General features: G+C 44.1%; 1 protein-coding gene across 11 annotated transcripts in view; it reads right to left on the bottom strand.

Annotated features, from left to right (window-relative positions):
• Positions 1–476: 476 nt before the first annotated feature.
• Prkca (protein kinase C alpha) overlaps positions 477–12,422 on the bottom strand; it is a 428,575-nt gene continuing 416,629 nt past the window's right edge. For 6 of the 11 annotated variants that reach the window (XM_004870264.4, XM_087208200.1, XM_021248605.2 and 3 more), the window contains one exon: positions 477–1,936. In XM_004870264.4, the coding sequence (XP_004870321.2) occupies positions 1,772–1,936 (165 nt within the window). In that variant the 3' untranslated portion in view covers positions 477–1,771. Of the gene's footprint in view, positions 1,937–4,304; positions 4,639–7,060; positions 7,109–7,669; positions 7,718–12,422 lie in introns of those variants that run through there. The other 5 variants (XM_087208196.1, XM_087208198.1, XM_087208197.1 and 2 more) reach the window with 5 other exon arrangements.

Below are 12,422 nucleotides of genomic sequence, written 5' to 3'. Positions count from 1 at the left end.
CACCCCTTTCAGCCCAGGTGTTGTGACAATGCCACATGTACACAAACATACCACGAAAGCTGGATTCAAACACTTCTCACTGTCCCCAAAAGGAAGAGGAACTCAAATGAAAGAGGATATTAAGAAGCTAAGAGAGTCTCATCTCAAAAATAATCCCCACAAACAAAACTTTGGTTTGCAGGTGGAATCAAATATATATATATATATATATATATATATATATATATATATAAAATCTCCTAATTAAACATGTAAAATAGCCATTCATTTTTGAAGTTAAATCTACATTACAAAATTAATATATCTGATACAGTGCCAATGTGCAGGGGGAGGGGGAAGAGAAAGCACAGCAGCAAAGGATTAAACTAAAACTTAATCATAAAAGCAGATAAACATAAACCTTCACAAATATAGCACAATTGTATCTTATAAAATTATTATAATACTCTACACTTGATACGATTATATCAATAATATAGATTCACTTGTTATTAAGGTTTATTATAAACATGCAAAATCCATTGCATGATGCATCTGCAAAATATATTAAAATCCTTCTAGCAGGAAAACATCTTTCAGCTGATAAATATCCAAGTGTCCTGTTCTACAGCTTCAGTTGTGTCATTCAACACAACTGGAAGTGGGAACCCAACCTGTATTATTTTTCATCCCTAAGTGGATGTCAAGGGCTGGAGAAGGGAGAAAAATAAATCAATAGGTACTGATGATGCTAGAGTCAACATGTTAAATTACTGTACAGTGTACTTTCATAAATGACATCGCAGCCTATTAAATAAATAAGTAAAAAAAAGGGAGTGGGGTATACACTTCAGCTTCTTAGGAAGGGTAACAAGAACAACATAGGTACCAAAATATTCATGTGTGGGGGGGAGGTTGGCTAACAACACTGGTGAGTAGTGGCATGATTACTGATGGCACCCTGGATTGAAGAATAATCTCCCAGAGATTAAAATGGACATACATACAGACTAGTTTATCCTTGATCTGAAATGATTTCACATGCTCATTTAAGAAAATCCTTAGATGATTTGGCCTCTTAAAAAGAATGTAAGTATCAAGATAGTTATCAACCAGTAGGGCAACAGATGATAGATTCACCCAACTCTCATTTGAAGTTTTCATTTTCTTTTCCTTTCTTTCTTAAACTGCTGGACTACAGTTGGGTTATACTCTTTGGGAACAGTGATTAGGTCCATTCTAGCCTTTCAGATTCTAGGATCTTTTTCCACTGAGGCAGAGAACAGAAGCAGTAGGTATCTTGAAGCCTCTCCTACCCCTAGTCCCTCTTTGCTCACTCTCTGGGCTCCTTGTTCTTTCATTCCAAAGACATCTTGGGTGGAGATGTTTCCAGTCCATTGAGTTGGAACAGTTTCATTTAATATCTCTGGTTAGGGGATCTTGATGGTGAAAATCCACAGATGGAGGATATGGAGAATATGTCAAATCGTACCAAAAAGGGGCAAGAGTCTGTTTGCTTTCTAGGAAATGTTAACCTACAGCCAGGTGTGACTTCTACATAATTAAACTGGACACTGTACATATGTCATCTTCCACTAAGACAATGTTCTTGGTTGTAAGAGAGAGACCCTGAAAAGTCAATCACATGTGAACTAATGACCCTACAAATTTCAGGCCTCCATGTGGAACAAGACACAGGCTGTGGCCTTCAAATATTAGGATTAAGGATAATTTCCCATTTCTGGGGTTGGGGGTTAGGGGATAGGGAAGCATTTGCTCTCATTGGTGAGTTTCATACTGCACTCTGCAAGATCGGGTGTACAAACTGGGGGTTGACATATGAGAACCCTTCAAAATCAGACTGGTCTATATTAGCAATGACCAGCTGATCTGGTGGCGTTAAGACAGGCTGCCCTCGTGTGAAGAACTTGTCAAAATTTTCAGCTCCTTTGCCACACTGTGGAGAAAAAAAAAGAGGGAAGTTCAGTACATATTATGAAACACAGGGAGCAGCTCTGACAGCACTCTGTGGGGAAGGGCGTGGACTGGGGAAACTGGGGCTGGTTAGGCAGGAAGATCTTGGAGGGACTGCAGGCCTACTGGAATCAGAAGCCAGGCACAGCAAACAATAGTTACTTGACTGTAAATCTTTGCATACACCCAGAATGAAAACCATAGGTGGAAATCTACTATTGGCAGTAAGGTGGCAACAAGGAGACAGCCTTTCTTATTTCACTTTCACTTCACTAAGCAAGCCAAGCTATGAGCATCGAAGTTGTACATGCAGAGCCATCAGTCATGGCACCATGTTTTAAGGCCAGGATGTTGGTTGAGGCTGCAGGCAGTTACTCTTGAACTGAGTGGGTGTGGATACTGCCCCATATCTGGTCCTTTGTAAAAATGTCTTTTATAAAGCAAAAGCGGCTTATCTTTGCCTTCCAAGTGGGACATTTTAGAAACACCAGACCCTAAACTCTCCTTAGTCAATAGGGACAAGGTATGGTGGCAAGGGTGGGAGATGTGCTCCTGGGTCCAGCAGGAATTCTGCTACAGTTGATCAGCTGGCAGACAGGGCAATGTGGTGCTCATCTGCAGGGTAGTCTCAGGCTGAAGGAGATGTACAAAGGTGCTCTGGGGAGTCTGGAGAGGCAGAGCAAAGCCTGCTGCCTGTTTTGAATATTACTCTTCCAGGATCCACCAGGATTCTGTGCACATCAGGGCTGCAAGCCAATCTGCTCTTTGGTGGTCTCTGAGAGACACAGCACACAGTTGCATAAGTAGCACTGCTGGGGAGTCTGACTCAATTTGAGGGAAGTAGGTGCCATCCTCACTTTTCCTGCCACCCAGAAGCACTGTAGTATGTCAAAATCTCCTGGCTCCAAGGGTGATTCTGAAATAAGGAGAGCTGGGCATTTCACTGGTAACTAATAATGATTTTTCAACATGTTGCAATTTACTGCTCTCTTACCTGCTGGTAGTTCTATAAAGGAAATGTGAGTTAATTCTGAGCAAATATACATTTTAGCCCAATCAGGCATTCTTGTATCTTTAATGGAGGATAGCTCTTGGTAGACTACGAAGTGGGGTCTATATGATTTACTCACCTGTAAGGTGGGGAGAATAACTGTACCTCCGTCTCTGGGTTGTTATGAAGGTTAAATGTGCAGTTTCACATAGGACCCAGCTTATGATCAGAGTACGATACATATTGCTATTTTTTTATAAGACAAGTTTAGTCTCATGGGCTGCACTTTCTCACGATCTCTTTTACCTCCTTTTCTTTTTCTTTTTTTTTTTTTTGAGACAGGGTCTCACTATGTAGTTCAGGTTGGCCTTGAACTCATTATGTAGCCCCAAATTATTACGTTGGCCTCAAACTCATGGTGATCCTCCTGCTAAGCCTCCCAAGTGCTGAGATTACACGTGTGTGCCACCATACTGAGCTCACCTCCTTTAATTTCTAAGGGTTTCTAGTTTCATTGAAGCTTTCCCATCTATGGCAAAATAAAACTCACTCCTAAGTACCTGTTGAGATATAAAGCATGTCCTAAATTCAAAGTAAGATCTTCATAAATAACAGCCTTCTTTACTGGGGTCATTTTTATTTTAATAAGCAACCATCCACCCCAAACCCAAGGAGACTTTGTACCACAGTGACTGGGGGATTTGCGTGGGGCATGGGTAGTGGGAGAGGGTTGTGTGTGCTGATGTTGTCTGAGGGCTTATCGAGTCAATCATCAGAGGCCACCCAGACTAAGAGACCTACTCATCACAGTCCTGCCTCCCACAGATGGGATAGAAAAGCTTCACTCCGAATTTCCATGATGCTTTTCTTTAGAAGAGTACAGAGCACTTCAAAGCAAAGATCAGCAGAGGCAGAGTCCACAATTCCCATACATGCATATTCCATCTTCAAGAAGCACATAAAGGCACACTGTCCCAACCCCCACCCTGCCCCGGGAATTAATCCGGGAATCTACTTGATTCATTAGTCAGACAAACAACAAACAGAAACTAGCTTCCATTGGTGCACCACATTCAGATACCGTTGTGATGATGGGAAAAGCTAAAGAAATAGCTTTCCTTTTGAAATAGCAGTGATTCGTAACCAGGGAAGATTTTCCTCCCAAGGGACTCATTTTTGATTGTCATGAGTCGGGCAACCGGTGCCACCGGCACCTAGTAGATGGAGACCAGAATGCTGCTAAACATCCGACAATGCACAGGACAGCTGCTCCCAGCAAAGATTTCTTGGCTCAAAATGTCACCAGTGCTGCTGTAGAGAAAACCTGGGACATATTTACGTGGACTGTAATGTGAGGCTGCATAGGTCCCAAGGTCAATATGAAGGCAAATGGAGGAGCCTAACAAGGAAATTGTGCAGGAACAGTTATATGTGAGAACAGAGAATGGAGAAGCTGCAGAAGCCCAAGGCAAAAGCAAAAGCAGTGTAAGCAAGTGTTATAGCCTCAGGGGAGTTGGCTTTGAGGAAAATACCCTTTTGGAAACTGATGAAACAACAATACCTACTGCCTGGATGAACTCAAGTGAATCTACTACTGGTGCTCCCAGAGGCTGGGATGTGTACTTCCTTAATAAGACATCATTTGGCTTCTCTTGATACTCACTAACCAGGCAAAGATGAACAAGAAGGAATTTCTGGGAAAAAAGCAATAAAAGAATGTGAATCCCTAAATGGAAGGACAAGGCTGGCCACAGTAAGATGTTCTCTATGCCTTGGCCAGATATATGTCTGTTTAGCTTTAGGTTTACTGATTCGTTCTGTGAAAGTACTGCACAGGTCTGACCCTTTCCTTTGAGTACCATCTTTACGGTACTCTATTCACAAATCACCTTCCAATGGGAAACTTCCAAAAGCCATAGCTTTATGCTCAAAGAAAAATAAAAAGCAACCTAAGAGGAAAGTTCTGAAAATCTAAAAAGGGTACCACATAAACATGAACACTGAGAAGGGTAAGGATGTACGCTTGAGGATATCACATTCTACAGTTTGTGTCCCAGGAAGGGTTACTCTTAAGGGGTTTCATTGCTTGTGAAGTCAAATAGTGTAGTAGGTGAAGCAAAAGCCTTCTGTGGCTAAAGTCTCAAGCCACGACCATGCTGATGACTGCAGAGCTAAGAGGAAACCATGGGCCCCAGATCAATGTGATCACTGCTCTGTGATCACACTGGGTGGCAATGCAGCTATTAGCCTCAAAACTGCTCACCACTGGGAACATCCTCCTCTTCATTCTCACTGCAAATCTCTTTGGAATTTTACTCAACTAGGGGGAGGGGGCAGACTGGAGGTGGGGAGGAAGGGAGGAAAGGAGGGAAGGAGAGACAGAGAGATCACATTTTAGCAAATGAAAGTTTTTCTTAAACTGGTTCACTTAGGTGAAGAGACAGGAGCAAGCACAGGGCGAAGGCAAAGAGTGAAAAATGAGCCACTCAAGTTCAGATGCATCAGTGGTGGGACAAAAAGGGGTCATGAGTGTATCTTAGCAGGCGATAAGGAATAAAGCCCTGATAAGCTGCAGGCTGAGTCTGAAGAATGGATTGAGATCCCAGACTCACAATGACACTTTATTCTGAGGGAGATTATACCAGAAGAAAGTCTCCTTCCGCCTACAAAGGCACTGGGGGAAACACTATTTTTACCATATGTTTAGTACTGTGAAAAAACCTGCCTATTTTCCTGATACAGAGTATCTTTCAATGCTTTGAAAATGAACCCTCCATACCTCTAAGCAAAATTAAGCCCAGGAAGAGATAATCTCCTTTAGGCAAAATTGGAGAAGATCTTGAACTACTTGTTTTTTAAAATGTTATGCAGAAAATTGCCATGGACCAGCACCTCTAAGGATCATAGAAGTCAGGGGTCTCTGGATCTTGGGAAAATACAAACAATACATCTAACAGGTTATTGCATTCTCAATGAAGAAAAGTCTGCCTACTACTTATGATCTAACCTTACTGCCAACAATCAGCTTAACGGGCAGTGGGCCTCGGGTGCCATCTTAAAGCTGGGTAGAGAATAAGAAGAGGCAGAGATGAAAGGGTTAAGGCAGCACCTAGTAGAACTGTGAATGAGCAAGTGAATGAGTGACAAATGAAGCCATCACAGCTGCAGACGCCTTCCTGACACCTCAGGTAAGAAGCAGGAAGGTTATTACCATAGTCATTTGAAGCCTCCAAGGCGGTCTGTGACTCTGGCAATTTGGGTTGTCTATGGCCTCCAAGCTCTAGGCCACCTGACACACAGAGCATCTAAGGCAACCTGTGAGCAAAACCCTCGGGCTGGGTGTCTCTGGGCTTCACCCACGGAGGCTTTTGCCAGCTAGGAAGTGATATGCCACATAACTGGCATGGGACAAAAAATGGAAGGGAAGAGGGCAGGAGACAGTCCACACCTGACTGGGCCACTGTGTTAGCCCAGAGGAGGTCCTCTGGTACTCCCTGAGACCGCATGGTGTTTTGTGTTCACTGTGGAGGACTGACGCCTGATGGAAGCTGGCAGCACGAACAATGAAGGACCAGACTTAGATCACAAGGCCCAGGGTACAGCTGTGAGAAATTCACTGCATCTCTCTGTAAAGTAAAATGAAGGCAATCCACCTTTCAAAGCGGTTGTGAGGATGGAGGAATGAATGTGTGAGAGAGCGTTCTCAATGATGAGGCTGATAGAGACATAAGGTACAACATGTGTAGCAGTGTGCAAAAGCTATGTGATTAATATTTGAGGCATGAACACTACTGATAATCCATGTCCTTTTGTATAGACTGTAGAATTAACTCTTCTGTCATTTTGACATTCCTCAGCCATTTGGCAAATTCAAGAAATAAAATGAACCCAGGAGAAATCAGGCATGTTTGTAAAGATGCTGCAAAGCATGCAATGATGTGAACTCCAGGGGGAAGGTGGGATCTTAACGATCTCCACCCACACCCTGTGTGGCAAGCAGCCCACTTCCAAGCCCTTGTGTCCTATGAGGGTGCAGGGAGAGACTGAGCTGTGTTGCTTTCTGGCCGTGATTCTTACCAGTGACAGGCCACGGAGCACGAGCAGTGCACATGATGGTCTCACTCCTGCCCTTTAACTTGGTGTCTCAGTCAAGTCAAATAAAACCTGAGGGCCATGGGCATGGGAACATGAGTACTAAGAAATATGGTTGTTAGAAAGCAAAACTAAACAAAATCCAGAAGAGTGGGCAGAGTGCAGAATAAATAAAGCAGAAACATGTCATAAAACTACAGGGAAGTAAACACACAAAGGTGGGAGTGTTGCTACAATTCTACATGCAGCAGGATGGGCCTCCTCTCAGGGAACCCTTAGACATGTTTCAAGTGCCAGGGCTGAGGGAACTGTAGTGCCGTGCTGTGTAACAGGGCATATTAATTAGAACATCCCCACCGTCTCTGTTCACATTATGTACTATCTTCATGGAATTAAATAACCAACAGGAGAAGTGAATGGGTGTGTTCTGCCTCAGAATTCCTGGGAGGTGAGGTCCACACTGTGGAATCCCCCAGTGAGGGGCTCTGGCCACTGCTCTGCCCTTTCCATGAAGATCAGCATGCTCAGGGAGGGGTCTGCGTGCATGACCAACGCAAGCAGGAACACACAGTTAGAGGTTAAAGTGAGGTTAGTTTGCTCATTTAGGCACTCATGTTTTGGAAATGTGCTCACCGAAGGCCTGGATGCCCACTGAAGCCAGTGCATTTTGGTACAGAAAGTCTGGAGAATAAGAATGGACAGAGGAGAGGATTTGGAGAACAGTCAGTTCCTAGTCTTGGAATTCCAGAATGGAGAACGGCCTTGTAAAGAATGCCATGAACCCACTTGAGCTGACATGGTAAAACCTCTGCAGCACATATGTTGTTATGTGAAGGATGCAGGATACAAACCATGGTATAGCCTCACTTATGTGTGTGTTCACACATGCATCTAACTTTCTAGAGGTTACAGAAAAGATCATGAGTAGTGGGATCAGTAGTTGGGGAGGGAGAGGTATCTATCCTTTTATATCCTTTTTTCACTGCTTAACTATTTCACCTCAAAGAAAGTGTTTAATAATAATAATAATTGTTCTAAAGGGATTGGGACCTTGCCCACTTTCTGCCAGCATCATCCGTCCTGAGGGCCTAGAAGTGGGGTTGTGGTTTCCCAGACAAAATTAAACAGTACTCACCTCACCTCTTGCCTTAGAGCATTATCTCAGAAGGACAAATGCTATTCAGAGAGGTGAGTTTTACTCATGGATGACACAGGCTATAAGCCCTATTTCATGTGTGCATTCTCATAGGCGGACAAATCATGCATGAACAAGGGCAAAGGTTCTGACTTAGCAGAGGCTGTTTCCTATGGAGTAAGAATGTGTATTCTGTTTGGTCTTTATATTAGTGGCCAGCTTCATAGGACTTTATGCTCCTTTTCCAAGAACAATGTAATGCCCAGCGCAGGCAGGGATGTTCAATTCAGACAAGGGGAACTTGTCAGTCATTTCAAACAGCTTGAGTCCGACAGGGTTGTACTTATGCCACCCTTCACCACTGCAGCTCCAAGGCTTGCAATACTGTTACCTATTTCTATTGATTATTATTTTAAGTGTTTCATTTCTTCCAATTACGAAAGTATTGGGGAAAGTAGCAAAGAATACAAAAAACTGCTTGCCGCTAATTAACCAAGTAAAAAATACCATCTTGGACTGGTTTAAAGGACTAAAGCAAACCTACATACATCATGATGTGATTTCTTCCAGCCTTCAAAGGCTGCCTGGTGTTTTTATATTGCCAGCAAGGTTCCCTAAGTCTTGAGAATCTCAGTTTTAATTAGCATCACCATTACTGGCTCACTGGAAGGGCCAAGAGAATGACTCTGCTTGTCACTCAAGAGAACTGCTTAATGCACCCATGGTATTGTATCAGTTAAACAGTCATGGCAGGGCCCTCCTCTTTTACCTGGATAGCTGCTGCTCTGTACAAATAACTCTGCAGAGTAACTGTTCAAAGAACACTGTACATGAGTTGTGCTCATGTTTAGAAAATACACATGGAATTATTTAGGTGTCAAGAGGCACAAAACCTGCACCTTATTTTCAAGTGGTGCAGAAAAGTGTTTGTCTGTGTGTGTGTGTGTGTGTGTGTGTGTGTGTGTCTGTAGACACACAGGCTCAGACAGAGAATGGAAAAAGAACAATACACTAAACATGGTGAAATGTTAACATTTAGGGAATCTGGGTAAAGGGAATGCAGAAATTCTTTATATAATTTTTTTCAATTCTTTTGCAACTCTGAAACTAGAAGTTTCAAAGTATTTTTTTTAAAATATAAAAAGGACCACTATACGAACCCTGACAATGAAATCATCATCAAACTCTCTAGTCAAGCTAATGACACTGTGAAATACAGCCTGCACGGCAGCAGGAGGACTCCTTGACTGTACCTTCTCACCAAAGAAGCACTCACCATTGTTCGTTCTCACTACTCTTACTCTCTTTGGCTCTTGCTGCAAGGATGACAATGTCTGGACAAAAGTTATTCTATTTTTTCCTCTCTCTTTTTGATAAAATAACTATAGTAGTGTCCCAAGAAAGGCCATCTCTGAAAGACAGGCCCATTTTCAGAGTGCCCCACTCACCTGTTGATGCTGGCATTCTTCTTCAATGGTAACTTTATAAATATAATTATATAGAAATATATAAAATATATAAATATAAAGAATCTTATATTTTGCGGGGCACTTTGGTCTAAGGTTAACTTCACCAGTGTCACTCTGGCAACTGGGAAGATGATTAAAAAGACCTCCCACTCTGAGAACCCTGAGTCCTCTGGATAAGCCTGTGGCTCTCCAGTGGTGTAATATCTCTATCCTCCTTAGCAAGTCTGTGATTCTGGAATAATCTATCATTGGAGGTTCAAAAAAATAAAAATAAAACAAAGAAGATAGATTCCTGACTATAAGCACACATTTGGTATCCAGAAGTACCCAGGAAATAACTGTGAGCACTTGAAGTCCTAGAGCTGGTATCTGACAATAAGTCAAGGTTAACACCATGGGACCCAGGAGCAGTACCACATATGAGGACAGCTAACCATCTTTAATCCTGTAAATTCCAGGGAAATTGATTTCACCAGTGCTTGCTAGAAACTCACAAGCACACTTTGCCAAGACAGGCAAGGTTCGCCATCCAGGGCTCTGAAAGCCGCTCTGAGATAGGTCCAGGAGCCGGCCCCCAGGCACAGTGAGTCAGGGGCTCTGGGCACCATGCTGCCTGTGTTGTTGTATCCCTCTTTGAAATACCAAAACCACCTGTCAGAGAAGGCTCAGGTCTGTGTTTATCTGTAAGCCCTTTGGCTTTTCATCCGGTGCTGGGTCAGGGAGCCATGCTTTATACTGAGAGACCTGGGAAACCACATCCCAAAATAATGTTCATTTGTGGTCAGTTCTGCCTGCTGCTGGGGTTCACCACGGCATCTCTGCAGCTCTGACTAGGGTCCCTTTCCTCTGTCCTAAATGTCCTCTTTGCCTGAACTGTTGTTGGCATGGTAGTTTTGCTCCAGCATGATGCCCTTCCATGAAATGCCCCTTACCTGGGACTAGAGCCAAACGCTGAGGCTGAGCACATCACATACAGAAGGACCGGGAAAAGCTGAGCTCACAGGTGGTTCTTTGCTGCCCCTGCAGGGACCGGAACCTCCCCACTTACTTCTTTGCACCTGACTCTCTTCTAGCTTGTGACTGAATGCCTGGCACCGCTTGCTTCTAACCTCCTTTGCCATGTGTCTGCCCTGCTGCCCCAGCTCCTGCCCTGTGTTCTTCCTGGTTCCTTCCTCTTCCATGCACTGGGCCTCAGGCAGGAGGAGCTTGCTACACATAGATGCACTGCTTCCTCCCTCTGGCCGCCGCTCTCCCAGCTCTAAGGTCCCTGTTTTCAACTTCTGCTTGTTTGTGTTTGGAGGCTGTTTCTTTACTTTTTTTGAGAAAAGGTCTGGATATGTAGCCCAGATTGGCCTCAACATGATCCTCCTGCTTTAGCTTCCCAGTGCTGGGACTACAGGTATGCGCTGCCTAGCCTGGAGAGGTCGGGGGAGAGGATACTGTTTCTTTACAGCCAAAGGCAATTTATTCTTCCTTTTTATTTTAACCAGCACTCAGTTAAAAAAAAAAAAAGAACAAAAAACAAACAAGCAAAAAGTAGGACTCCAGAAAATAAAAAATTAAATACTGCTCATACCTCATCTGTCTGCTATGGGAACCACTTTGCCTTCAGTGACTTCCATGGCCCACAGGGAACTGCTCATATTTTTGGCTGCCTGAGCTAAATTACCATTGGTTTTTCCTACATGTGAATTTGGGGCCAAGTATCCATCCATGAAAAGTGGGAAACTGCAAATAAACAATTTCTTCTGAAATCAAGAAGAAGTAGAAAAAAAGAAAGTGTTTATGGTCAGCTTCACTGCTCCTCATCTCTTTCCAGAAAGTGATAGACAAGTAATTGCATTTTGTTCAGCCCTTAAAGCAGGGTCAGTACATGTCTCTGTGCTGTTCCTACAAAGCCGCCAGCTGTGTTTGGGATGCTACTGCCTACCTTTCATGTTTAATTCAAGAAGATAAGTAAGTACAGAAGGGAGAAGAGAACATAGAAAATCCCATTTATCCCTCTGTCCTCCTCTCCCAGACCTCCCAACCAGATTTCGTGCCCTGAAGGACCCCTGAGAACGCCCATGGTTCTCGGAGGCTAAAGACAAGGTGGGGGTGGCAGATACATAAGCGCCTATTTGCAGTGATGATGCAGGAGGAAGTCAACCGACCTGATTAATTTTAGTTGGTCTTCAATCTGTGCTAAAAATGTCTTAGGAAAATAAAGTCAAGTGGGCTCATCACCAGCAGTTTTATTCTTGGACCAGAGGACACACAGGCACTTCTGATAGGAAGATGCTGGTCTGAGAACAACGCTTGTGTGGCCCACCCTGCCACTCCAGGGTTCCCTTGGCCCGCTCATGGGGCACCCCTCAGGCACAGATTTGGACAGGACTAGCAGGTGGGTGGTTGTGACACTGACGATGGGATAAAGCAGCTCTCCTTGCAGTCTTGAGAGGAAAGTACTGGGGCAGCAGCCCAGCACTGGCTAAGACAGGGGAGGCCGAAAGGCGTGGGTCCCGCGGCCCTCCGAAACAAAGCGCAGGGACATGCAGGTGCCCTGGGCGCTGCAAAAGGGGCTGGGGAGATACGTGAGGAGGTTGGCGTCTTGAAGACATTCAGTGCCTCTCGAGAGATACAACGTTAAGAAGGGCACACATTGGCTGCCATCAACTATCAGAAGCAGCCGTGGGGCTTTCACTGAGGCAGAGTGACGGCGCAGTGGGGAAGCACACGGCCTCTGTCCCGGCTCTGTCACCGGGCAGCTGTGTGTCCTCCCTTAAGTTACTCAGCCTCTCCA

Source organism: Heterocephalus glaber, unplaced genomic scaffold, assembly GCF_053883595.1.
Source record: "Heterocephalus glaber isolate CG9 unplaced genomic scaffold, H.glaber_assembly_v1.0 deba00000937, whole genome shotgun sequence".
Taxonomy (NCBI): Eukaryota; Metazoa; Chordata; class Mammalia; order Rodentia; family Bathyergidae; genus Heterocephalus; species Heterocephalus glaber.
This window is presented reverse-complemented; position numbering and strand designations above follow the sequence as displayed.